Source organism: Leptonotus elevatus, chromosome 10 (genome assembly GCF_054856555.1).
Source record: "Leptonotus elevatus isolate MCC_2025b chromosome 10, RoL_Lele_1.0, whole genome shotgun sequence".
NCBI lineage: Eukaryota > Metazoa > Chordata > Actinopteri > Syngnathiformes > Syngnathidae > Leptonotus > Leptonotus elevatus.
In genome coordinates, this window is record NC_141248.1 from 20174337 (window position 1) to 20198905 (window position 24569).

At 39.9% G+C, this 24569-nt stretch overlaps 1 protein-coding gene across 3 annotated transcripts in view; it reads left to right on the forward strand.

Moving 5' to 3' along the window:
* Positions 1–21825, forward strand: part of lactbl1b (lactamase, beta-like 1b) — a 42607-nt gene extending 20782 nt beyond the window's left edge. Inside the window, exons 1-8 of one of the 3 annotated variants that reach the window (XM_086087816.1) lie at positions 2955–3064; positions 6233–6315; positions 9382–9580; positions 11877–11983; positions 13916–14073; positions 14399–14646; positions 15724–15829; positions 16850–21825. In XM_086087816.1, coding sequence (XP_085943942.1) covers positions 6256–6315; positions 9382–9580; positions 11877–11983; positions 13916–14073; positions 14399–14646; positions 15724–15829; positions 16850–17828 — 1857 coding nt within the window. In that variant the 5' untranslated portion in view covers positions 2955–3064; positions 6233–6255 and the 3' untranslated portion in view covers positions 17829–21825. Of the gene's footprint in view, positions 1–2954; positions 3065–6232; positions 6316–6850; positions 9275–9381; positions 9581–11876; positions 11984–13915; positions 14074–14398; positions 14647–15723; positions 15830–16849 lie in introns of those variants that run through there. The other 2 variants (XM_086087817.1, XM_086087818.1) reach the window with 2 other exon arrangements.
* The last annotated feature ends 2744 nt before the right edge of the window (positions 21826–24569 follow it).

Here is a 24569-nt window from a genome sequence, read left to right on the forward strand (position 1 = left end):
GTAGCCGAAAACTGAAGACAATTGAGAAGAAGAAAAACTTCCAATGGACTTATTTATGAATATAAGAAAACCTTATAGTTAAACTTAGGGGTCCTATGAGGGGATGTATTGAGTCTGTTTCCTAGAATGCTGCTTTTTGTTGTGTTGAGTTGAGTTTCCTGCCACCGTACAGTGTTTGTATCTCGAGCCAAAGCTAAATAGCGGCCAAATAACGGCTCGTATCTCAAAAACCTCTCCACTCAGTTCACTCCTATATCATGGCACCACTGTGGAGTGCTTTATAAAGTGTGAAAACGTTGTCGAGACGAGGTCATTAAAAGGCGCAGTGGGCAGCTGCTGTCATTTGTGGGTAAAAACAAATGTAGGTTTTACCCACTTCATGCCAGGATTACAAACTAATGAGCAAGTATAATAATGGAAAAGGTTTTACCCTTATATAGATATACGGTATGTGAGCATACATTATGCAGCATTAATTAAATGGAGATGGCCTCAGCGTGGCGACAATGTTGAGGAGGGAATGAGAAGGGGAGTCATTGCAATGACACGTGTTCTTTTACGCACTGATAATAATCACACTGTAAGAATGTTGGACGAAGTAAGCTATCCGTTTTGTTGCATCGCACGCAAAGGCACACATGTTGGAGTGGACAGATCTTGCACATGAGAGCCACTGAACGCACCAGCTTGCGTTAAGCCCGTGCTTCTGCACACTAAGCCGCCGCGTTGCACTTAAGTGTGTAGCCTGCATATTAATTCTCTGGTGAAAGTGCACAAGAGCAGTCAATTAGTTTTTTTGTAGGCTAAATTAAATTCACAGCGTCACGCTCCTAAAGTGACTCCCGCCGAGGCTCCACGGCGTGTCGGTCACGAGTAGGGTCGTTGCCGCGGGCAACCGGCCAGCCTGAGCCCTCCGAACTCACCCCCTGCACGTAGATCCAGTCAGACATCTTGATGAAAGCCTAACACCGAACCATTACCTTGGCTTGAAACCCTACTTTGAAACCCTAACCTTTTCTTCAAGACCATAACTTCAATCCTTACTTTTGAGCCCCAACTTGAAACCTTAACCCTGGTTTGAACCCTACCTTGGCATCCTAACCTTTGCTCTTAACCCTAATGTGAAACCCTAACCTTAGCTTGAAATCCTACTTTGTGACCAAACCTTGGCTTGAAACTGTACTTTGTGACCCTAACCCAGGTTTAAAAACCTACAATTGACCATCATTTCAAACCCTAACCTTGGCTTCAAACCTACTTTGAGGACCCCACCTTGGCTTGGAACCCTACTTTTAAACCACATTTGAAACGTGTCTTGTCTTGTGAATAGTGCTGTCAAAGTTAAAGCGTTAGCTGATTAATTATTCACAAACAATGATCGCATTAATCATGAATTAACAGATTCATTTTGACCATCCTTTAGCGTGACAGCGGAATGCTATGTTTACGGTAGCATAGGCTGTGTTTGAGCAATAAACATAATTACATGCATTAAAGTAAAGCATTTAATAAATGTTTGCATATCACATTTAGAATATTTGTTAATTTTTCATTTTTTCCATTTCAACTTATGCAAGTAATTAACTGATTAGAAAAAGAGGAGGATGAGCGTGTGCAGTGGAATGCAAAAAATGTTGAAGATGTCCTCATAACATGTCAAAAGAATGAACACATAACTGGTGCTCTTCAAATTTGTCGGGGAAATTTTCTTTGATAAAAAAAGCCTTTTTTATTAAGCGATTAATCGTGATTAATCTAAATTCTAAATTGTGATTAATCTGATTTAAAAAGCTTTACTTGTAACTAGGGGTGTGCCAAAAAATAAAAGTTCTCATTTAATACAACTCAGTATCGATTTTAAATGTCCCAAAATCGATTTTATTTAAATTATGTTATACTGTCTTGCCTTTGTCTCTGTGTGGCTTTATTTGGAGCGCTGTTCATGTTGTACCTGGTTTGGCCACTGGGTGGGCAGTGTGGTTCCACGCGGTCTAATACACGGTTAAGTTGTAGCCACATTAGAGTGTAGAAGGAAAAAGTCACAATCAAGTTATCCCAATAAGAGTTTTTTTTTCATTGTGGGGCCGTTCTTTTGAGTGATAAAAGTGCCGCGAGTAGCGCGCTAATTAGTATTAGCGAGTCAGACTGGAGTAGATCATTACAATTCCTTGCACATCTATAGATTGAAGCAAAAATCATTGTCAATCAAATCATTTTGAATCAAAAATCGATTCTGAATTGAATCGCAGCCCCAAAAATCGTAATCGAATCGTGAGACATTCAAAGATTCCCACCCCTACTTGTAACCCTACCTTGAGACTCAAGCAGACCTAAAACCCAAATTCAGAATCTCAACTTGCAACCCAAACCCATTCTTGAAACCCGAACACCGACTTCAAACGTGAACTCGAGCTAGAAACTCTCATCCTTGTTTGAAACCATTTCCCAGGCTTGAAATCAAGCCTTAGTTTAAACACTAATTTAATACACTAGTCCTTGTTTGAAAGCCTAATTACCTAATATTTTGTCTTGAAGCCCTACTTGAAAACCCTTTGTTAAAGCACCCTCTAGTGTTTAAGTGTAAGTATCACTCCAGACTGTGAGAAACAAGACTTAATAATCTGATGAAACCAAGATTTCCCGGCGTATGTTTTGTAGTACGCCACCATGCAAATTCACATCATTAATGTAACATAATCACTGCCTGGCTGGTAAACCGCAGTGTGCATGTGTGTGTGCGCGTGCGTGTGTGTGTTGTTGTTTTTTTTCATTCACTCAACTTGTCATCCCAAAATATAAAATGAGAACACACACACACGCACAGTAAAAGGGCACCTATTTGAGTGCAATGGCAGATGTGGCCATTGGCTGTGCTGCTTAATCCAGAATGCTGGGTTTGATACAAGTCGGATTTAGTCATAACTATGATACCAACATCTGTCAGGAGACCGTCCCGAGCTCCCAAAGTCGGAACAGAAGCAAAGTGGAGTATCTCTCCTTTTTTTTTCTTCACGTCTCTGTGTCGATAAAGACCCCGAAAGAAGTGTGACCGATACACCCGGAGGTAAGTGGACAAGGAGCAAATGACCGTGGGGGCGTCTCGTGGCCTAAAAAATAAATAAATAAATTGCCGTTTGACTCATTTTGAGGCTTATGTAACGTGCTTGTGTGCAGCCCTGCTTATTATATTGCTGGGTTGTCACAGTGGAAGTGTTGGTTATTATTGTTCTACTAGAAATGTGATAGTTTATTATGATGCTGAGCTGAATGATTACATAACTCCTCATCGATTGACCGACCGTCCGTTGTGGGCTCATCAAGGGCAAGATTTGCGACATGCACTTGCTATAAATATTTAATGGTGCATTAAACTTGAATGATGCATGTGAATCACAAAGGTCAACGGGTTCGTGCATAATCATTGGACGGCATAGTTTTGAGAATAATACGCGTGCTCGATGAGAGCATGTTGTTTATTGTGTGATCAGCGGGGATCAGACTGTATTTTGGTCCGCCGTGTGGAAATTGCTTTGCAAAATACTAAATTCTCATAGCAATAAATTATTAATATGCACTCAAACTTTTTACACCGGAACTACCACCTAAAAACAAACCTTTCGTAAAGTTTAAATGCAACTAAAAGTTAAGTTTATTTTTTTAATGTTTTTGTTTTTATTTTATTTTTTATTTGTGTGTATGTATGTATATATGTATAATTTTTTTGTATTTTTTTATAAAAATAAAATAATAAAAATAAATAAATCCATAAATATAAGTTAAATTCAACAGGCTGTATCTGAACAGTGATTCTTTTGGGTACCACTAGAGGGAACCCACGTTCCACGAGTGGTACTAGAAATAGTTCAAATGAATTTTTGACGTCTATAGCCGTCAATGGCAGTGAATGAGTTAAAGACAATATGGTCTTTCCATGAACATTTTTGGAATCTGGAAGAACCATCTCGCTCTGTGGGGCCATAGTGCAAATCTCCTGCCAGTCTTATCGCATGTTATCTGTTCATTCGAATTGATGTGTTCATGATTCAATGGATGTCACTGAATTAATTACATTGTTGCGGGCGGCCCACTTCGATGCACCATAGATGTTATTATTTTATTGGTTACTTGGATACCCGTGCTTTTTGTTACGCTTTGTGACTCGTGTCCATGTTTCTAAAGACAGGAGCTTCTGTTGGCCACAGCTCACGCCCAAACATCACACACCACAGCACCAGGCTTCTTAAACTCTCTCTTTAAAATCAAAAGAAAAGTGAAATTACCATAACTTGGCCCTTGTAAGTTTCTCTTCCACAAGAGGAGAAATGCTTTTATTACCGTGCTTTGTTTTTAGACGTCAGTTCTTTTGTTTGTACGTGTACTTTTAATTTTGAGTTACCTTGAGTTTGAAAACGCGCCAAACACTTGGCATTGTTTGCTCTTTCATCTCCCAATGCTGCGGGACTTTGGGAGTCGACGATATTGCTACACTTTGTACAAAGTTGAATCTTTACTGCCAGCCCACGAGGAACTGCGAGAGTCATTTTTGGCCAACTTCTACAACTCTCCGATGACAAAAAAAATATCTTAACCCTGCTGCAACCTGCACCAAATGTGCCATATTCCTTTTTGTGATGCAAGGGTAGATTGGTGTTATGTAAACTGATGTAGTGCAGCTAATTAATTTTTTTTCCAGCATCAAAATGTTGCCATGAAAACCTGCATTACTGGACATATGCCATATTGTAACGCCACGTTTTATGATTCAATGACGACGTTCAGCTGTTGTTGTAATGTAGTATACATATGCAGACGTTGGGAAATCGTTTTGCGTATATGGGCCAGGTTGTGCCTTCGCGCCGTCAGCACAGATCAGCCCAATCGCACACCGCCCGCCGCCAGCAACTGTGAAAGGACTCAAAACGTGCAATATGATTTCACCTTCCACATGCGCGAGACCTTAGCACAGTTTTTGTGTCATGCGTGTGTACACATGCCAATGTAAATGTTTGTTTCTTTCCACAATGTTGCATCCATTTACATTGTAAAAAAATTAAATAAAATAGACTCCCTCTGAAGCTCAAAGTTTTTTAACACACCCCCTCATATCACATTTTTACATTGTACTGATTAAGGTTCATTTCCATGACATTTACCAAAAACTTGCAATACACGGTAAGCATATCATAGTTTACATGGAAAATAGTAGAGACTCACAATAATAATGTTACAGTGTGGTCCTAAAACTGATGCGGTAAACCATGTTCATGTAAAATCCTATCAAGTTATAACCTTCGCGACCTCAGTAATCCATTTCCTGTCTGAGGTTGTTTTTTTTGTTTTTTTTTGCTATTGGCAGCAGGGCTCCCAATCATCTCCATAAGTGTAATAAAATTAATTATTGTAAAAAATAATCATCATGAACTAAAATACAGTTAGACTCCTCTCCATTTGACATTGGGAAGGCAGCCTTCTAGTGGCTATACAAAATCAATAAATAAAAAAGCCAAAGAGAAAACAAAATGCCTTGCAAGTTGATGCTCAATAATCAGGATTTTACTATTTATATATATATATATATATATATATATATATATATATATATAACAAGAGTTTTAGATCATCTGTGATTTTTATACATTATTTTATATGGCTTCTGGGGATTGAGCTAATATGCTGTCGTGTGTTAAACAGCATTGTAGTCTACAATGGATTCATGCGATATTTTCATCAAAAGTGTCTGCCAGCATTATTTCTAGCATGCATTTCCATTTTCAGCAATCAAATAAATGGTCAATAAAAAGAAAAATGCAATAATGTTTGTTTGTTTTTTTCACCTGCCCATGCTGGCTCATATTGAACTTGCAATAACCGGAATACGATGACATTTGCGCGGCATATTACTGCATTATGAGCACCAGGATGTGTTTCGGAAACGGTGTCTTTTATTTTTGGTGGCATGTTTTTTTTTTGTATGTGCAAAACTTATTAGATCCTCACTGTTATTTCTTATACTAGGACTTATTTACTGTTGACACAAGCAAGTGTCATGCGGTTGCAGCGACTCATCCGGTTGTGTTTTTACTTCCCCCGTTGGTGTTGTTACCTTGTTATATGTCAGATGACACGGGGGTGAGGTGGCACTCGCTGGCATGTGCGTGTTGCTGTGAAAAGCGCCATGTTGCACAAAGAGCAAATGCAAATGAGGCCTCATTTGCATGTGTTTTTGTGTCAGGTCACCGGCAGCGAGTTGGAACCATGGGCAAGGCCGGGAGTAAAGTCCTCAGGGAGGCCACCGTGGATGGGCTGCAAGCGCAGGTAAAAAAAATCTAATAAAAAAACAAGTGTGTGTGTGTGTGTGTGTTTTCTCATAGGTTACGTAACCTGGATCAACACCTGCGTATTTTCCTTCTGGGAGTGAGTTTTTCCACTAACCACTAATATCTTGTGATAAAGCCCCCGGCAAATTGCAGGAACATCAAATTCAATATAGTACCAAGATAATTTTTGGGAATTGACTCATTCACTGCCATTGACGGCTATAGACGTCAAAAATTCATTTGAACTATTTCTATTAGTTTAACATTTTTCTCACTTTTGTTAACAACAGTATGAAAACCTAGAAAAAAAATATTGTACATTTAGAACGGATATAAAATTTGTGATTAATCGTGAGTTAACTAGTGCGATTTTTATTAAATTTTTTAATTGTAATTAATCCCATAACTTCAATAGTTAACTCACAATTAATCACAAATATAATATCTGTTCTAAATGTATAATAAAAACAATTCTAGGTTTTCATACTTGTTAACAGAAGTTGGAAATATGTTAAACTAATAGTTCAAATAGTTCAAATGAATTTTTGACGCCTATAGGCGTCAATGGCAGTGAATGAGTTAATTAGGTCACATGTAATTTTATATCAAACCTGCGAGTACAGGGCCACGAAAGTCATCTTCAGGGAAGATATGGTCATTGCAACCCGCGGTGAGACTACTAACTTAAATCCGGATTAGAGACATGAATAACGACAATCCCTTAGTGAAAACCATCTGCGCCATTTGTATCGTTAGGATTTCATTGTTTGATCATAACTCCATGCAAGGCGTGCGACTTGATTGCTTTGCCGCATCCGCCACAGACTGCCTTGCATTTGACACGCGGTATCCGGCTTAGAGACGTGAATAATGGGAATTTTTCAAACGCCACGCCCCCGCATTCGCCACCCAACCCCGCCCACCTACTTAAGGATCTGCTGATGATTCACTCGTTGCTAGATTGTTTGGCTAAACGCTGCTTCGAGTCGGTTCAGTGCATTTCTGTGGACTGATCTGCCCCTGAGCTTCAACTTAGCATGTTTGCTTCTCCCCAAAGCTATTTAGTGTTTTGTTAGTTGTATGAGTTGTATGAGTTTCCCTGTCCTATGACCTGGCTCCGAACCTCTTCCCCAATCTTTAAAGACTCTATCTGGACTTTGATGTTAACTGCGTTGCTATTCACGCACGTGTTGTTGCATTATTGGCAGTTATTCAACTTATTAAAGTCAATTTGAACAAATCTGTTGTCTGGTGTATTGCAATCGGGTCCCGTTTGTATGGTTAGGATTTCATTGTTTGGTCATGTAGATGTTTGTTTTGGCCACTGGGATTTTATCGAATCTAGAGATATGGAAAACGGGAATGTGCCCAGTGAAAACCATCTGGACCATTTGTGTAGTTGGCAGGCTTGACGCAGTTGTTGCAAGTAAGGGTTATGCCGTGCTCTCGTCATTCACCAAACGCATTCAAGAGTTTTGATCGGCCCTTTAGGAACGCTACGGAGGTTTACCTTGCGTTTCACATTGTTCGGCAGAGAGCCAGCAGCCGTTCTACGTCATTACGGGGTGAATGCGTTGCGACGTAAATAACAATGGCGGTGTACGTCCAAATAAAGTTTCTACAAAATGTATTAAACTGGAAATGATTTTTGAAAAATTTGTTTCATAGTTATGTTAGTAACAACCAAATAAATAATATAGAGCAAAGTCGTCATTACAGTCGGGGTTCCTTTTAATGCCACAATTTTTTTTAATGCGTGATTAATGATTACGTGGAAAGCCTGTACTGGGGGAATTCCAGTCGCAACAAAACGCGTCCACGTCAAAATTTAGCAGTAATAAATTTAATAGTAATGCATATATTTGCGGAGACCGGGGTCTAGTTGTATTTTACAATTTTAAAAATGTGTAGAATTTCACAAGTTACTTCATGTTAAAGATTAGATGGCTCTTAATATGAAAAGAAAAATACACTGAGCTGTCACCAATGTCTTACAAATGCACTTATGCCATCTTGTGGCAAAATCAATATCACACTCGTTGTTTACAGTACAGTACATCTTTTTAATTTTAACTCAATTTTATGAATTATGAAATGACTATCAATGACTAAAAGATGCAGCTGTATTTCTATTAGTTTAACATTTTCTCCATTTTGATGTTAGCAAGAGTATGAAAGTAAGAATTGTACATTCAGAGCAGATGTAAAATTTGCGATTAATTGCGAGTCAACTATTGAACTCGCGCGATTAATCATGATTAAAGATTTTAATCGCCTGACACCCCTAATATTAATATTTTCATCTAAAACCCAAATGTCTTCAATATACAACAATAATAAATTAATTTATTTTGCTGTTCCAATACTTTTGGAGAGGATTGTACATCTATAATATAAATTTCACGTTTTGAACTAAAGCCCAAAAGAAAAAGTGTTCCAAAATGTTCTATTAAGACGCATCTTGTAGTAAAGAATGGGCAAAGTTGTCATTGTTGTGTTTGAAATCCTTAATTTCCTTATTTGAACTACGTTGGCGACATGGTGGTGGGGGGGTTCAATGGCGCGCCTTCTGAACCCGCGTGGGGCCGAAGGCGGCCATCTTGAGGGATACGCTCGGCAGACTGAATTGAAGCGAAGTGATTCACAGGGATTAGAGATTAAGAGTTCCCCTCTGACCGACCGCTTTGGTGGAGCAAATCTGGGGATTATGATGTCAACAGGCTGGAGCTACAAGAGAGGAAATTGAATTGTGATGGGGAAAGAGTGCCGTCGGCCGTAAGATTACTGCGCGGTCCCAGCAAAATCAGACGAGAGAGTCCACATTTGTGCTTTTTGTCGACATGGGACCCCGCCATCGCCTTTGTGGCGGAACTGAAGCGGAATGATGTTTCGGTGGTTGATTGAGTGGTAAGAAGATTGCTGTGTCACTGTTAATCTCGTCCGACCTGCTCTGGGAGGTGAGTACCGTGTGGAGTGCCAAGTGGATCACTTGTGTTTTGGATTGGAGTCGTTTTTGTGCCAGTTTTTTTTTTTTATGAGTGACTGATGTATGCTTCTATTTAAGACAACTCCTCCCGCCGCCGCCGCCGCTGTTCCTCCGGCTCCTCCTGCTCCTGCTGCCAGCGTCCAGTTCCAAGAAGTCACAAAAACTAAGAAAATGAAGGTGAAATGGAGCCAAGTGGGTTTGGTGTTCTTTCTCATGCTGTCCATGGTGATGACGGGATGCTTCTTCTGGCAATATCAGCTTCCAAAGGTGCAGCCAGGTGAGCACCTTTTGAACCTTTCCGGCGGCTTTCAGACTCAAACTGCTTCGGACAGTCAAAACGAATCAAGAAGAAATTTCTGTCCTCTGTGTATCGTCTGATGTTAAAAAAAAAATTTGTATGATGGAGAATTGCTTTTTTCAATGTTTTGCATACAAATAGTTGGGCCTTCGTAGTGCAGATTGCCCACTTATCAATTGCGAAATTATACGAGTAAATGTTTCCTCAGCTAACTCAGGACTTTGTTAAAGCCTTAAAGCGTTTTTGGCCGCCCGCTGACGTGGCTACGGGGTTTTTGATGTCTTCAGATGGATTTTAGTGTGCCAAAGTCAGTGGAGTTGCCAAATGTCAAAACTCTCTGCAGGCTAAGAATGCTAAAAAAAACGTGCTAAAAATAAAGCTGTGTGCATCCTTAACTCATTCACTGCCATTGATGGCTATCGACGTCAAAAATTAGTTTGAACTATTTCTATTAGTTTAACATTTTTGAAAACCTAGAATTTTTTTATTGTACATTTAGAACAGATATAAAATTTGGGATTAATCATGAGTTAACTAGTGAAGTCATGCAATTAATTATGATAAGAAAATTTAATCACCTGACGCCCCTAATTTTTTATATATTTTTTTAATCGTGTCAGGCGATTAAATGTTTTTAATTGTAATTAATCGCATGACTTCAATAGTTAACTCACGATTAATTGCAAATTTAATATCTGTTCTAAAAAAATTCTAGGTTTTCATACTTTTGTTTACAAAAGTGGGAAAAATGTCAAATAGAAATAATTCAAATTAATTTTTGACGTCTATTGCCGTCAATGGCAGCGAATGAGTTAAAGGGGCATGATTTAAGTTTCTAAGTTTTTGCAGATTTGTCAACCACTCTGGCAAAAAGCGGAATGGAAGCCAACGATGTGCACGCATCCAGAGTGCCAAGACGTTAGTTAGTGGTAGTTTTATTGTGCATTGCTCATCATAAATAGACCCTATCGCATTTTCGTGACGAGGTCTTACCTTTTTTAGCAAGAAGACAGCAAGCTGTGAGTCCCATTTCATCCTCTTAGGTATTTCCACCTACTCCAATATTTAAAAAAAACATCAACTTTTTGGAGCTTTTAGCCATGTTAAAATGCTAATTCTTAATCAAAAACATCACCAAAGTGGTGTTTTCCTCCATTCGCCCCTCTATGAGAAATTCTAGGTCATTCTGCTCTCCAAGCACCAGCCCCTCCCAACCTGAGAAAACGAGCTGTTGGCACTTTTTGACGTCATTAGGAGCGGATCCACCCCCGGCACCGCCTCTGCGGACTAAAAGCACGCCCACTTTCTCTGAGACCTCCATGCTCGCAGGATAGTGACAAAAGTAGCCTTTATCAGTAAACATTCAACCATCTTAAAATCCCAAAATTTTCTGTCCAATTATGTGTACACACACAGCATTCTGATTAATATTGCGTTTGTGGAATATGAGTTAAGCAGCAAAATACACCGGATTTTATCCAACTTAGGGGGCAACCATTTTGCCACTTATTGAAAATGACATTGACCAATCACGGCTGAGCTTCAGAAAACAGGACACACTATCCACTATTCCAACGCAGGCGAAGATCGTTATCAGGCTTCTCTAGAGCTGTCATTATAATCACCTACGCTGGGAATAGGAAGACCTGCAAAACAGGCTGGTTCGTGTGCCCCGAGAACCAGGGTTGGTAAAAAATGCAAATAATAAATAATTCAGTGTTTGATGTACAATTTTTCTTGTGGGACGAAGCCGGAGTACTCATCAAAAACTAATATGCCATGTTCACAGTCGATATCCGAACCTTGAACATCTGTGAGCCGGCCATGCTAACTAACAGACCACCACGTTGCCTATTTCCATAATGTGTCCCTTTTTAATGTAGTCCTATAGTTGCCATTAAAGATGAGAGAAAATCACAATCAACATTTCACGTGATAAAACTAAGCAAGATCTAAACATCGCAAATAACAACTCCACTCAAATAGAACCCGTCACGTATACGCCAACTCTTGTCCCCATGTGGCTCCCCATGCGTCAGTGGTGGAAAGATGAGCACCACGTGTCCCAATTCGATGTTCTCATTTTCAGGTTCAAAATGCTAAATATATCTTGAGAGTTGAATGGCGGGCATTATGCAAGCACGGCGGGAAAGAATTGAAAAGTCCCCCAATCACCGCCTGCTTTATTCTCAGTTATCAGGTGCAGCGTCCTTACATGCGCCAGGTGCTCATTGTCTCCTCCCTCCTCATCTCCCTTTTTCATTCTGACGGACAGATGAAGAGCTGGGCGACGATGCCAAATCCGAAATGAGGTGTCCCCGCTTCCCCGAGCCCGTTCCGCTGCAGCATCCCATTCCCGGTCTGAAGGAGGCCCTGGAAAAGGTACGAGAGCGAGTGATTCGAGTCAGCGGGGGGTGACGTACATTATCTGTGTTCGATGTACAGTACAGCTGCACTGCTAATCCTGAGGGGGATATGGAGCACGGAATGGAGATTAAGATATGTAGAAAGTGTCAGAGCACGCAGCAGTGTGATCCCTGCAATCAAAGAATATCAAGATAATGGTACAAATTAGTAAGATGTTGGTGTATGGAGGGCAGAAGTAAAGAGGAAAAGAGCGTGCAAGCCCCGAAGGCAAGCAGTTTTTGGATTCGAAGAGGAACGAGGCACAAAGGAAAACAATTCTTGAGTGCTGTATTTGGTTTGTTTATCCTTTTGCTAGTTGCGATTCAAAGGGATGATGAAAAAAATAATTAAGAAAAAAAACAAAGAAAAAAAAAAGAAAAACAAAGGGATGATGGAAGAAATTAAGATTCAAGGATTCCACCATTTTGCTAAATTGTTGATAGCAAAAAAATAATGCAAATAGCAACGATCTCTTTTTTGCAAACATTTTTAGAGGGCTATATTTTTGTTTCTTTTTCAGTTTGTCATCCTACTTTTTGTGTATCGTCCATCCATCCATTTTCTATACCGCTTCTCATTTGGGTCACGAGTGAGCTGGAGTCTACGCCAGCTGACTTTTGGGGAAATAAGTGTGCCACACCCTAGAAGTTGAATGGCTATCACTTTTTTGGGGGGGTTCACCATAATTGAGAAATCAAAAAAATAATTAAGCACCAGTGCAGTAGGTCATTCCCCAACATTTTTGCACCTCGTAAAAGACGCATCTTGACACACAGGCATAGAAACAAGATTAATCAATTGACAACTGATAGATTATCAAATGCATTTTTTAATAAGGGTCAATTTGAAATTGTGTCGTTTTTTTTAATAAAGGGATGAAAGTTCAAATTAAACAAAAAATGTTTTATCCAATTCAATTAATCATCAAAATCAAAATAATCAAACAATAGCCCTGATTGAATACAAACCCAGCAGGGCTCCGAGATCGACAGACTTGGGCCAACTAGTGGAATCCAGAGTTTGAAGTAAACATGGTGACGCAGCATTTAGCTGTTATGCTGCACACCAATGGAATAAGCTGCCAACAGAAGTGAAGTCAGCCCAGAGTGTAAATGCTTTTAAATCCTGGCTTTTCTCACACACCTTTGATTAAAGTATTTTAAGCATTTTTAAATAATGTTTTTTTGGTTTTAAACTTCCTTATGCTAAATTTCGTAACCTGCTTTTGTTTACTACTGTGTTTGTTGATGCTTATTGGTATTTTATTTCCTTGTGTAAAGCACATTGGGTTGCCTTGTGTATGAAATGTGCTATGCAAATTAACTTGCCTTGCCTAAAATAAATACAATTACAACTCACCATTGGGCTAATTGTAGTGGTTGTAATTAGTGGGACTTTAGAATATGTTTTAGAAAGAGTTCTGTAGGGAAACACCTTTTCGGTCCTGAGTTGTAAATGTTACCAAAAGCCTGCCAAGAAGCAAAAAGAATTGAGGGGGCAAAAAAAGTATTAAAAACGTGTGCTTCCTCACCATCACAGTCTAAACAACACTCTTCATTATTTTCATTTCTAAAAACACACAACGGCTTAAATTTCTCATCCCGCCAAGCCCGTCCCTCGAAGAAAAAACGAAGCAGCTCGCGCGTTAGCACTCGAACATCTGTTTATTTGTTCCTTCCATGTTTGCTGGCGGCGTAGCGAGCCGCTCCAGAACACAAGGAAGCTGATGACGTCATTGTGAAGTTTTCAGAACGTGTTGGTTGACTTGGCAGACGCGTGCACATATGTTGCTAGAGGAAGTGTCGGCCAGTGGCGTCTTCTTGGATTATGTTAGCGTTCCAAAATACATTCACGTTGCGAATTTGTGTCCCCCCCCCATCCCTTAATGTGTTGTCTTCTGCCCCGCAGGTGGACGTTTTGCTTCGCCAGAGCATCAATCCAATTAGCCTCCCTGCTCTCTCCGCCATAGTCATCCTGAACGACACTGTTTTATGGACCGGCAATTTTGGCAAAAGAAACAGCTCAGATGCTTTCTCGGGACCCCCCAATGAGTACACCATCTACAGGTGACTTCTTAACAATGCAATAGTGTTTCCGCATTATACTTAAACACTGCTTCTTCTTTTTTTAAGCATTTGCATTTTTTATAAATATTTGCGGTAATTAGATGCTTAACTCATTCCCTGCCATTGACGGCTATAGACGTCAAAAATTAATTTGAACTATTTGTTAGTTAAAAAAAAAAATCCACTTTTGTTAACAAGAGTATGAAAACCATACACATTTACAACAGAAATAAAATGTGTGCGCACTTTGGAGTCAGCCAGCCTCCCTCCAACGTCCGTGTTGAAAGCTAGATGCTTTCCTAACTTTGCTTGATCTTGTTTTTAGAATCGCCAGCCTGTCCAAAATCTTCCCCACGCTGATGCTGTACCGGCTGTGGGAGGAGGGCAAGATCGCCTCGCTGGACGACCCGCTGGAGAAGTACGTGGACAACTTCACCATCAAGAACCCCATGGGGAGGACGCGCGACTCGGAGTTAAAATACGTGACGGACGGTCTGATCTTCCTGGACAGCGGCGAGGTGCCCATTCGCTCCTCCTCGGTGACGCTGCGCAGGATGGCCAGCCAGCTTTCGGGTACTTCACGTGCAATCATTTCGTAAATATGGAAGATATACGGGCAATATAGTGCACTAGTGATTTGTACATCTATTATTTGATTTCATTAATTATTTTTATTATTATTTTTGATTTATTTTTTAATATTAAAAATGATTAGTTATTATAATGTATTTGTTTATTTTTTATCAGACAGCAATGATACGATGAAACATGTATTGCCTTGTTTCTTTCACAATCCGATAGTTTTCCGTGTGTTCGTAATGTTGTTTTTAGAATCAGAGTTGAGATCGGTGAACAGTTCCTTCGAAGGTTTTATTTTATTCAGAAATTTCTGGACAGCGCACATGTTGTGACCAAACGCCATTAATTCCCCATGTGTCTGTCTGGCTCCTCCCACTTGCAGTCGCCATTATACTTTCAGCATCCCAAAAAGCCCCTCCCCTTCCTCTTCCTCTTTCTGCTGATTCCCAAGACAATAACAGATGGTCAATTAATATGTAAACATTGCCCGGCCACGATCCGGCCCCCCCGCAGCTGATCAACCAGGCGGAAACACAGTTTGCCAGACATCCTGGCACTTTTGTAGGCATAATAAAACTTTACAAAGGAATTGATTATAACACATTTTCTCCCCCGAAACAGATGGCTAATTAAGTGATGAAATGTGGAAGGAAGAATCTTCAAACGTTCCGTCACATTATTACCCTCACCAAGCTTTACTGAGGAATTTAAAACAGTTATGACTAAATCCAAACAGTAATTATTAAATTGAAACAGAAGATTATCTTCAACACCGACAATATAACAAGTCTCCACACTTACCCTGATTTTCTCTAATGATTGTAGTATTTGCCATAACAACATAACTTCCGTGACAAATTTGACACCCGTCATCAAAACAGCACAGCAGTTTGTGGTCCTCCGTCGCCAGCGTGATGAGAATCATATATATTTAATGGCTCCGTCAATTGGAAGAATTGATCGGCGCAAAAATAACAAGGGAAGAAGGGCAACATATTGACAGGATGCTGCGTTTGTGTTTGTGTCCGTCTGTGACAAGCATACAAATTTTGTGTTTATTTTCATCGCTAGGTCTGCCCAGGAGACTCAGGGCAACAAGCCTTCTCTGGAAAGGAAAGACTCAGGCAGCAATCAACCTTCTGCAGGACGATGTGCTTGTTGCCGATCCGGGAACCAAGTAAGCTTTAGTTTACAACATTTTGAGTCATAAAAAAAAAGTGAAAAATGTGTGTGGTTTTTTTATGTGATTATGTTTTAAATGCTGTTTGTCGTGTGTGTGCATGTGTGTGTGATTAAAATCTTCTCCTTGGGACAGGCATTGGAAATTAGCATTAGCTACAAATGCTGTAATGCTGTGCATTGAAGTTTTTTTATTTTTATTTGTCTATGTTGTGGAATCTGTCCCTATTCTAATGAGCATGAAATGTGGCGTTTGGGGAACACACACACCAAAAAAAAGCTCTAATAAACCACTAGATGGTGCCAAAATCCTAACTAAGAGTTAAGTACTGGGTGTTAAGAAAGTATGTCGACACCCCAACTGAGAGACTTGACATTTTTTGAAAATCTTTGGCTAAGTTTAGCCCATGTTCATTTCAAATCAAGCCATTTTTATCCATCTCAGGGAGCGGCCATTTTGTCACTTGCTGTTGACTGATTATGACATCACAGTTGCTCAGGGCTCAGGCAACTACCAATCACAGCTTACCTGTTTTCTGAAGCTGAGCTGTGATTGGTTGTTACCTGAGCAACATAGACAGCAATTAACTAAATGGCCACCCCCTGAGATGGGTACAAACTGCTGGAGTTGGATTTTTACTGCTTAATTATCATAGCAGTTTTTATTGGGGGAGGGGGGGGGGGGGGGTTTCTCTCAACGTAAAGCTCCGCTCCTCCGCTTTCAGATTACGTCGCTAGCGCTAACGGTTCCGGAGTTACGGTGGTTTGAAAAACATGCATATTTTCCTGTCGGTGACGACGGGTTCGGATTTTGCTGCTGAACTCATAATCCACTAACGCAATAATAACCAGAATACCGTATTTCGAATAGTGGGGCTGCATAGAACATAGTATTGTCAAAAAAAATTGGGGGTGGTTGAAAAGACTTCTAACACAACACCGATACTATTTGCATTGTTTGTTAGCATTTAGCAAAATGTACATTTCATGCCATTCAACTTAACGTTTGTCTTTGCAGATGTCACTACAGCAACCTCGCCTTCTCGCTGCTGGCACACGTGATGTCCGAGCGCGTGCTCAACGTGGACTACCAGCGTTGGGTCTCGGACAACATCTTGGACCGCCTGGGCATGGAGGACACGGGCTTCGACATCACGCCGGGCCTCCAGGGCCAGGTGGCCGTGGGCGTGTACTCCAACGGGAAGCCCGCCCCGCTCTACGACTTGGGTTGGTATCGCCCGTCGGGTCAGATGTTCTCCACGGCGGCGGACCTGGCCAAGCTGGCCATGATGCTGCTGGGCACGTATCACCGCAAGCTTCTGGACCCCGACTCGTTGAAGATCATGCTGACGCCGCTGTTCAGGTGCGACAAGGACTACTTCGCCAACCGCACGGGGACGCCGTGGGAGGTGAACGAGCTGCTGGGCTACGAGATGGTGCGCAAAGACGGCGACCTGGACGGCTACTCGGCCACCTTCTCGCTGGTGCCGCGACTCAAGCTGGGCCTGGTGGTGCTCATGGCCGGGGGTCGGTCCCAGAAGCAGGACGTGGTGGCCAAAGCCTACCGCCACATCGTCCCCGCCTTAGAAAACGCCTTCAGGGAGGGCCGCAGGGTGCTCTCGGCGCCCCGCAACCCGGAGGCCTACGTGGGCTTCTTCACCTACAGCAACATCACATTCTATGAAATCAAAACCGGCTCGGACGGCGTTCTCATCATGCAGCAATTCGGCCCTCAAATCGAAGAGCTGATTCCGCAAACGTACCGGACCATAAAGCTCAACTACCTGGTGGATCGTGTCTTCAAGGTGGTCTTCGAAAGGGACTACCCCTGCGTCCTGAGGGTGGGCTCGGCCTCGGTGTCATTGGAGGCGCAGGACGGACAACTGTTCAACTTCTACGCGTACGACAAGCGCGGCGTGTCCCCGGGGTTCGACGCGCCGGGGCTGAACACGTACAACGTGGTCCGGATAGCGCGCAAGCCGTCCTTCTCCAGCTGAGTTAAATGGGACAAATGAAGGCCATTATGAGGAGAAGGACATGATGTGAAAGTGAGTCATCTTAACCTCTCACGCTAGTAACTCATCATTTTGTCTCCTGCATGGACACGACGTTTATGTTTTTTGCACTTTCGTCTGCTCTCCATTCTCACTTTTGAGTCGTCTTCTTTTTTTTTTTTTTACCACCGCTGATTACATTTTACAGTGAAACCTCTATATTTACTAGGGATGTAACGATAACGTCAATATTGTGATCTTGCCATATTAGCTCAATTGCTGCCAGGACAGTTCAAATGGATTTTTGACGTCTATAGCCGTCAATGGCATTGAATGAGTTAAAACTGCCGCAATATCGTCGTCGTCATGTCACGATATTAAAAACAGCACGTCTGTTAGAAAATGTCAGGTTGATTTCCATTTGGTCAGTTCGAGCACCCTCTGGTGGCTATTTTTTTTTTTTAACAGTTTAATTTTCACAAGGTATGTTTTGGCCCTTCCTTGTTTAAAATCTACGCTAAAGGTCAGATGGAGGGGAAGGGGAACCCTATGTTTGTGAACCGAGTCAATATGGGGAGGACCTCAATGTGTAGGTTGTTTATATGCATTGCTATTATGTACAAAAGCACAATATTGTGTTTGTTGTTTTAGTATGAGCTCTTTTTTTCTTTTTTTTTACAATATTGTGGCCTTTTTTTTTATATCACCAACCTCCCCACAATATCGTGATAATTATCGTATCGTGATGTTTGGATATCGTTACATCCCTAATATTTACAGAAGTTACCCCCCACTCGCACACAAGAAAGAAAAAAAGATAAAAGCTTATTTATTGTTCAAATTTTAAATATACGTACTAGACTCTAGTACGTAGAGTACATCATTTTGACAGCTCTAGTAACTAAAGCTATCAAAATTCATTACAATTACTCGACAACCATTTTAATAATCAAGTAATCGTTTGGCGCCATTTTTGTTTTTTTTTTACTTAAAATTGTGTAAATCCTCTGATTTCAGCATATCAATTGTAATTGTTCACTGATTTCTGTAGTCCTTCACAAAAGAAGACTGATTATCTTCTGTGTTTAATCGAAATAAGACATTTGCAAACGTCTGTTTTTACTTTGGGAAAACAACGAGCGAACCGGTAACATAGTACAACATCAATGCCCCGTTTTTTAATCACTATATACGAATACAAAGTATGAAATAACCACCAATTTTTAATTAATTAAAATGAATCTGATTAGACGATTAATCGATTGAATAATCGACAGATTAATCGATTCTAAAAATATGTAACATCGACAGCACTAATACGTACACCAAACTATGATCACAAATCTTGTAAAATTACCCTTTAAAAAAATAATTGGCTAACAGATATGCAAAAAAAACAAAAAAACAATTGCAGCTCCTATTCGCTAAAGTTTTTTTATTCAGTCAGTCTCATTTTTATGGAAATGCATACGGAGTAGTGCAACAGGATGTCCCAAAAGTCACTTTAGACTCCCTTTTTGTCGTTTCACGGATCATTCAGACAGATGTTTGTACGCAATCATTGCCTTGCCTGCAACTCGCCAATTGACACCGGAACCAAATTGCCGCCTGGCAAGAAGCGTTTCTGTGCAGTTCAGCGTCAGATGGGGAAGCTTGATTTCCGTGGCGCTGCTCCAACGCTTGGTGCAATTTACACTTCAGCTTGTTGAGCGTCACAAGCTTCCACCTGAAGCGTTAGAACAACCTGAAGGTGACGCGGGTGAAGTTCTGTTACTTCCCACAGCATCTGCTGAATCCAATGTGAGACTTTCACTGGCTTTTTTTGCCAAGGCCTGTTTTTCGAGGTTCAGTGTTTTCATCCGTGCTGCGTCGTTTGTCAAGAACGGATCCTGTTTCAAGGAACATTCAATTACACGTTGGAGCAGATTGACAGCAATAAGGATTCTTGGTCTGGCACTGAACTGCAGTCGGGAACAGAAGAATTTCAATTTTACTTTAAGCAAGGGACAAAAACTTCAAAGCCTAAGATGTCAAAAGTGTAGACTCACTTGTGGGACACCTTTAGCCTATACCAAATTAGCATTTAAGCAATTAGCAAGTAATCGCGTGTACTAAAATTGCTGGCCTAGAAAAAAATGTTAACTCTCATTTTGTCGTTTTTTTTTTCCTCTTTTGAAAACTAATTTAGTTTTTTGTTTCTTTATGCCGACTTGCCACAACATTTAAATGAAATCCAATACATGAGTCGTATTGCTTAATAATAAAAAGTCTGCCTTTTCAATGTTCACCTTTTGATTGATGACATATTCATTAAAAGTTGTTCAGGCTTTTATATGCAACTCTGTTTAATTTCTACTCAAATTTTTCATAAATATGGTGCAGTGTGTCACTTAGCCTTATTCTAAAATGTATTACATAATTATTTACCCCCCCCCCCCCCCCCCTCCCCCCTCAAATTTCAGGCCCACCATGGAGTTTAATCCGGCCCGCGAGAAAAGAATAATGTGGGACCAATTAATCAATCCTAAAGTTACGGTTTATTGAAAAATAAAAATAAAAACATAGACCAACATAAATCAAAAATAAACGTGCTGAATGTGACACACTACAATGCTACTGGTAGCACAAACACATATGACATGGATTAACATCCAAAACGTCTTTAATTGCGCCACACAATGCATTCTGGGTACAATATATATGCAAAACAGGTAGATGACACGCCCGGAAGTCATATGGGCCAAGTGTTGTCGCGTTCCATTTGCATTTGTGTTGTTTTTTTGGAATAATATATCTAACGTTGAGCCCCGCTATTTAGGGCTGGCCTTCACACCTGTGTTAAACTGACGCAAATTTTTTTAAAGTTATATACCATTGTTTTACCGATCCGGCCCACGTGGTAAAATATTTTCCTCCATGTGGCCCCTGAGCTAATATGAGTTTGACACCCCTGCCATAAAGACAACACGTTCATCTGAGTTGTATGTATTAAAATAAAAATAAAAAATAATAAAAAACTAGATGGGAAAAAAAACATGTAACGACTGTCACTTTACACCCACAGTGGAAGTCTGCACACCCCAATTCAAATGAGTTTTTTGCGGGGTAAAAAAAAAAAAAACTTTTTTCAAAGCATTGTGACCAAACCTGTATAATATTTATAAATATTTTTGAGAGTCAAAGTCAAAACAAACAACTGTGAATGTGGTTGCATAAGTGTGTACACCCTCTTATACCAAGAATGAATTATGAACAGTTACAACAAGAAATGTGAGCAAAGACCTATGTATGTAATGTTTGTATACATTTGTCATATTTTTTTGTTGTTGTTGTTGTTGCTTTTAATTATTTCAAAAAATATATATCCTGGCCTTTTGAACAGGCGTGTGTAGACTTTTTGTTGCTCTCATCAGGTTGAATGGGGAGTGTTAGTGAGCAGCCATTTTCAGATCGTTCAGACCCATAAGCCATTTGGAGTAACGATGGAACAGCCAAAGGTGGAGAAAGTCAACCTCTGTGAAGACTTTCATCCAAAGGAGGCGCAATTGGAAGCAGGTGAAGTAGACAGGAGTCATCTTTATTTATAAAGCGCTTTAGAGAAACACAACATAAGTGATGCTATTATCATTTCAAGGGTTGGCCGAGAAAAAAGGTCATCATTGCTTGCAGCTTGAATTTATTATCGTCGCTGAAGCCATTATTTACTGAGCAGCGTGAAATATTGGAAATCGATGTTTTTGTGCCATTTCAGTGATGTATTTGTCCCCAAATTCTTTTATTTCATTCACTGCCATTGACGGCTATAAATGTCAGAAATTCATTTGAACTATTTCTAATAGTTTAGCTTTTTTTTTCACTTTTGTTAACAAGAGTATGAAAACCTAAAAAAAAATGTATTGTACATTTAGAACAGATATGAAATTTGTGATTAATCATGAGTTAACTGGTGAAGTCATGCGATTAATTCCGATTAAAGATTTTAATCGCCTGATGCCCCGAATTTTTAATAATCTCTTCTTCTTTTTTTTCATTCATTGCCATTGACGGCTATAAACGTCAAAAATTAATCTGAACTACTTATATTAGTTTAAAAAAAATTCCCACTTTTGTTAAGAGTACGAAAACCTAGATTTTTTTTATTGTACATTTAGAACAGATGTAAAATTTTTGATTAATTGTGAGTTAACTAGTGAAGTCATGCGATTAATTCCGATTAAAGATTTTAATCGCCTGATGCCCTGAATTTTTAATAATCTTTTTTATTATTATTATTCATTCACTACCATTGATGGCTATAAACGTCAAAAATTCATTTGAACAATTTCTATTAGTTTAGCTTTTTTTTCCCCACTTTTGTTAACAACAGCATGAAACCCTAGATTGTTTTTATTGTTCATTTAGAACAGATATAACATTTGTGATTAATCGTGAGTTAACTAGTGAAGTCATGCGATTAATTCTGATTAAAGATTTTAATCGCCTAATGCCCCAAATTTTTAATAATCTTTTCTTTTCTTTTTTTATTCATTCACTGCCATTGGTGGCTATAAACGTAAAAAAATCATTTGAACTATTTCTATTAGTTCAACATTTTTTTCCACTTTTGTTAACAAGAGTATGAAAACCTAGAATTTTTTTATTTTACATGTAAAGCTAATTTTTAGCAGTGAATGAGTTAAATTCCAGGTTGTTTGACATTCTATACCAAACCCTAGCACGAATTTCGCCCCACTTAGTTGGGTGTGCCAATCAGTGGTACTTTACCTTTTAAATCAATTACCCTGATGGTCAATAAAAACTAGGCATCCCCATATATAAAGCTCTTATTTTGCACAGGCGTGTACCTAATGATGTGACGCGGTGAGTGTTTGTTGCATTTGTGGTTGGCTCATCTCGTGCAAGAGTATTTAAATGCTAAATTACTTTCCAAACAGCCTCGTGTGAAATATTTTTGACATTAACAGAGAGGCTTCTGCCTGTGCTCTTCTGGCTCTTTGCGGCGTAATCCATGAAAATGGACTCCAATTCACTGTGACCCCCGACACGGATCGGGATTATTCATGTAATACGCCGTCGCTGCGGGCGCTGGCAGGCCCGAGAGAACAGAAATAACTCTCATAATGCAAACGCTTACATTTAACCTTTTCTTTTCCGCTGCCTATGCCACCGGGAATTAGAACAATAGAAGAAACTGAAAATGTCATCTGGCGGAAATGTTGAAAGTGCAATGTAACGTGTCAAGCTATTCATTTTGGTTTGCGTCATATGCATAGACTTAGATATGAATGGAAAAAAAACGTCGGGAGAAGTGAAGCTACCGGCGGCCATTTTAACTTACCATTTGCTAAACCCGCCGAGCTTTGAATACATTTTCACATTACTTTCTCTTTACAGCAAAAACACTACAGTGAATGGATGCCGCTGTGCTAGTAACTAATAAGACTGGGAGAAGCGCAACATGCGCATTTCCTCGGTAAGAATGAGATTTGATTTTAAAATGTGTCTCATAAGCTAGGCTATATCGCTGAGTGCTAATCAAAGATTCATCTGAACCATGTTGAGAACCATCAGCAATAAAATGGAAGCAAAGCCCATCGCTGCGAAATATGAATCTAACCTCGGTCAATTTGCGATACTAAGATAATACATACATGGTACTGCACTGATAACAGTGTTTTCAGCACACACACAAAATAACAGTAACAGTGGCAACATAAGATGGCTACCGTCTGGCTTCAGCCACAAGTGGCCTATTGTCTGTGGTCATACAAGAATGAGGGGCACAGATGTCTAGCAGAGTACCAAGGCTGACCTCTTAGAGGCAGCACAGGGCATCAACACTGCCAAAATAGTAGTAGAAGAAGAAATAGAGTAAGCTAGGCTAACTTATGCTGCATTTGAGGATGGTCGTAAGATATATCAGAGTTGATTGTTTCCAGTTCTGACCTGAAAGCGTTTGAGGCGAAAGTAAACAACCAAAATGGCAGATAGTGCTAAATTGTTTTTTTTAATTTTGTCCTCTTTTTTTTTTTTTTTTAATGGTCCTCAACCAATATTGTCTATGAAATAGGGGTGCGCCAAAAAATCGATTCTCATTTCGTACGATTCAGAATCAATTTTAAATGTCCCAAAATCAATTTTATTAAATTTATTTTATACTGTCTTGTCTTTGTCTGTGTGTGCCTTTATTTGGAGCGCTGTCCATGTTGTACCCAGTTTGGCCACTGAGGGGCAGTGTGGTTCCACGCGATCTAATACACTGTTAAGTTGTAGCCACATTAGAGAGTAAAAGGAAAAAGTCACGATCAAGTTATTCCAATAAAAGTTTGGTCTTTTTTTTCAGCGTGGAGCCGTTCTTTTGCGTGATAAAAGTGCTGCAAGTAGCGCGCTTTTTAGCATTTTGTTCTTAATCGAAAATCTATTCTGAATCGAATCGCATACCCAAAAATCGCAATTGAATCGTGAGATATTCAAAAATTCCCACCCCTTCTATGTAACCAACATGAAGCTATCGAGTAATAATAATCGAAGCAGCCGATAATCGGGCCATTGCTGACTTTTATCACAAGGTAGGGAAATTCTAGCATGTGGCTCGATTGTATATAATGCAAGCAGCAGAAAAAAATCTGACATCCATAATGAGGCTACATTGACATTTATTGATGAAGCCTTTGAATTGCACCATTTGTCATACGATCACGGCCACTGAAAACACAAGCTCACATGAAAGAAAAAGAAAAAAGG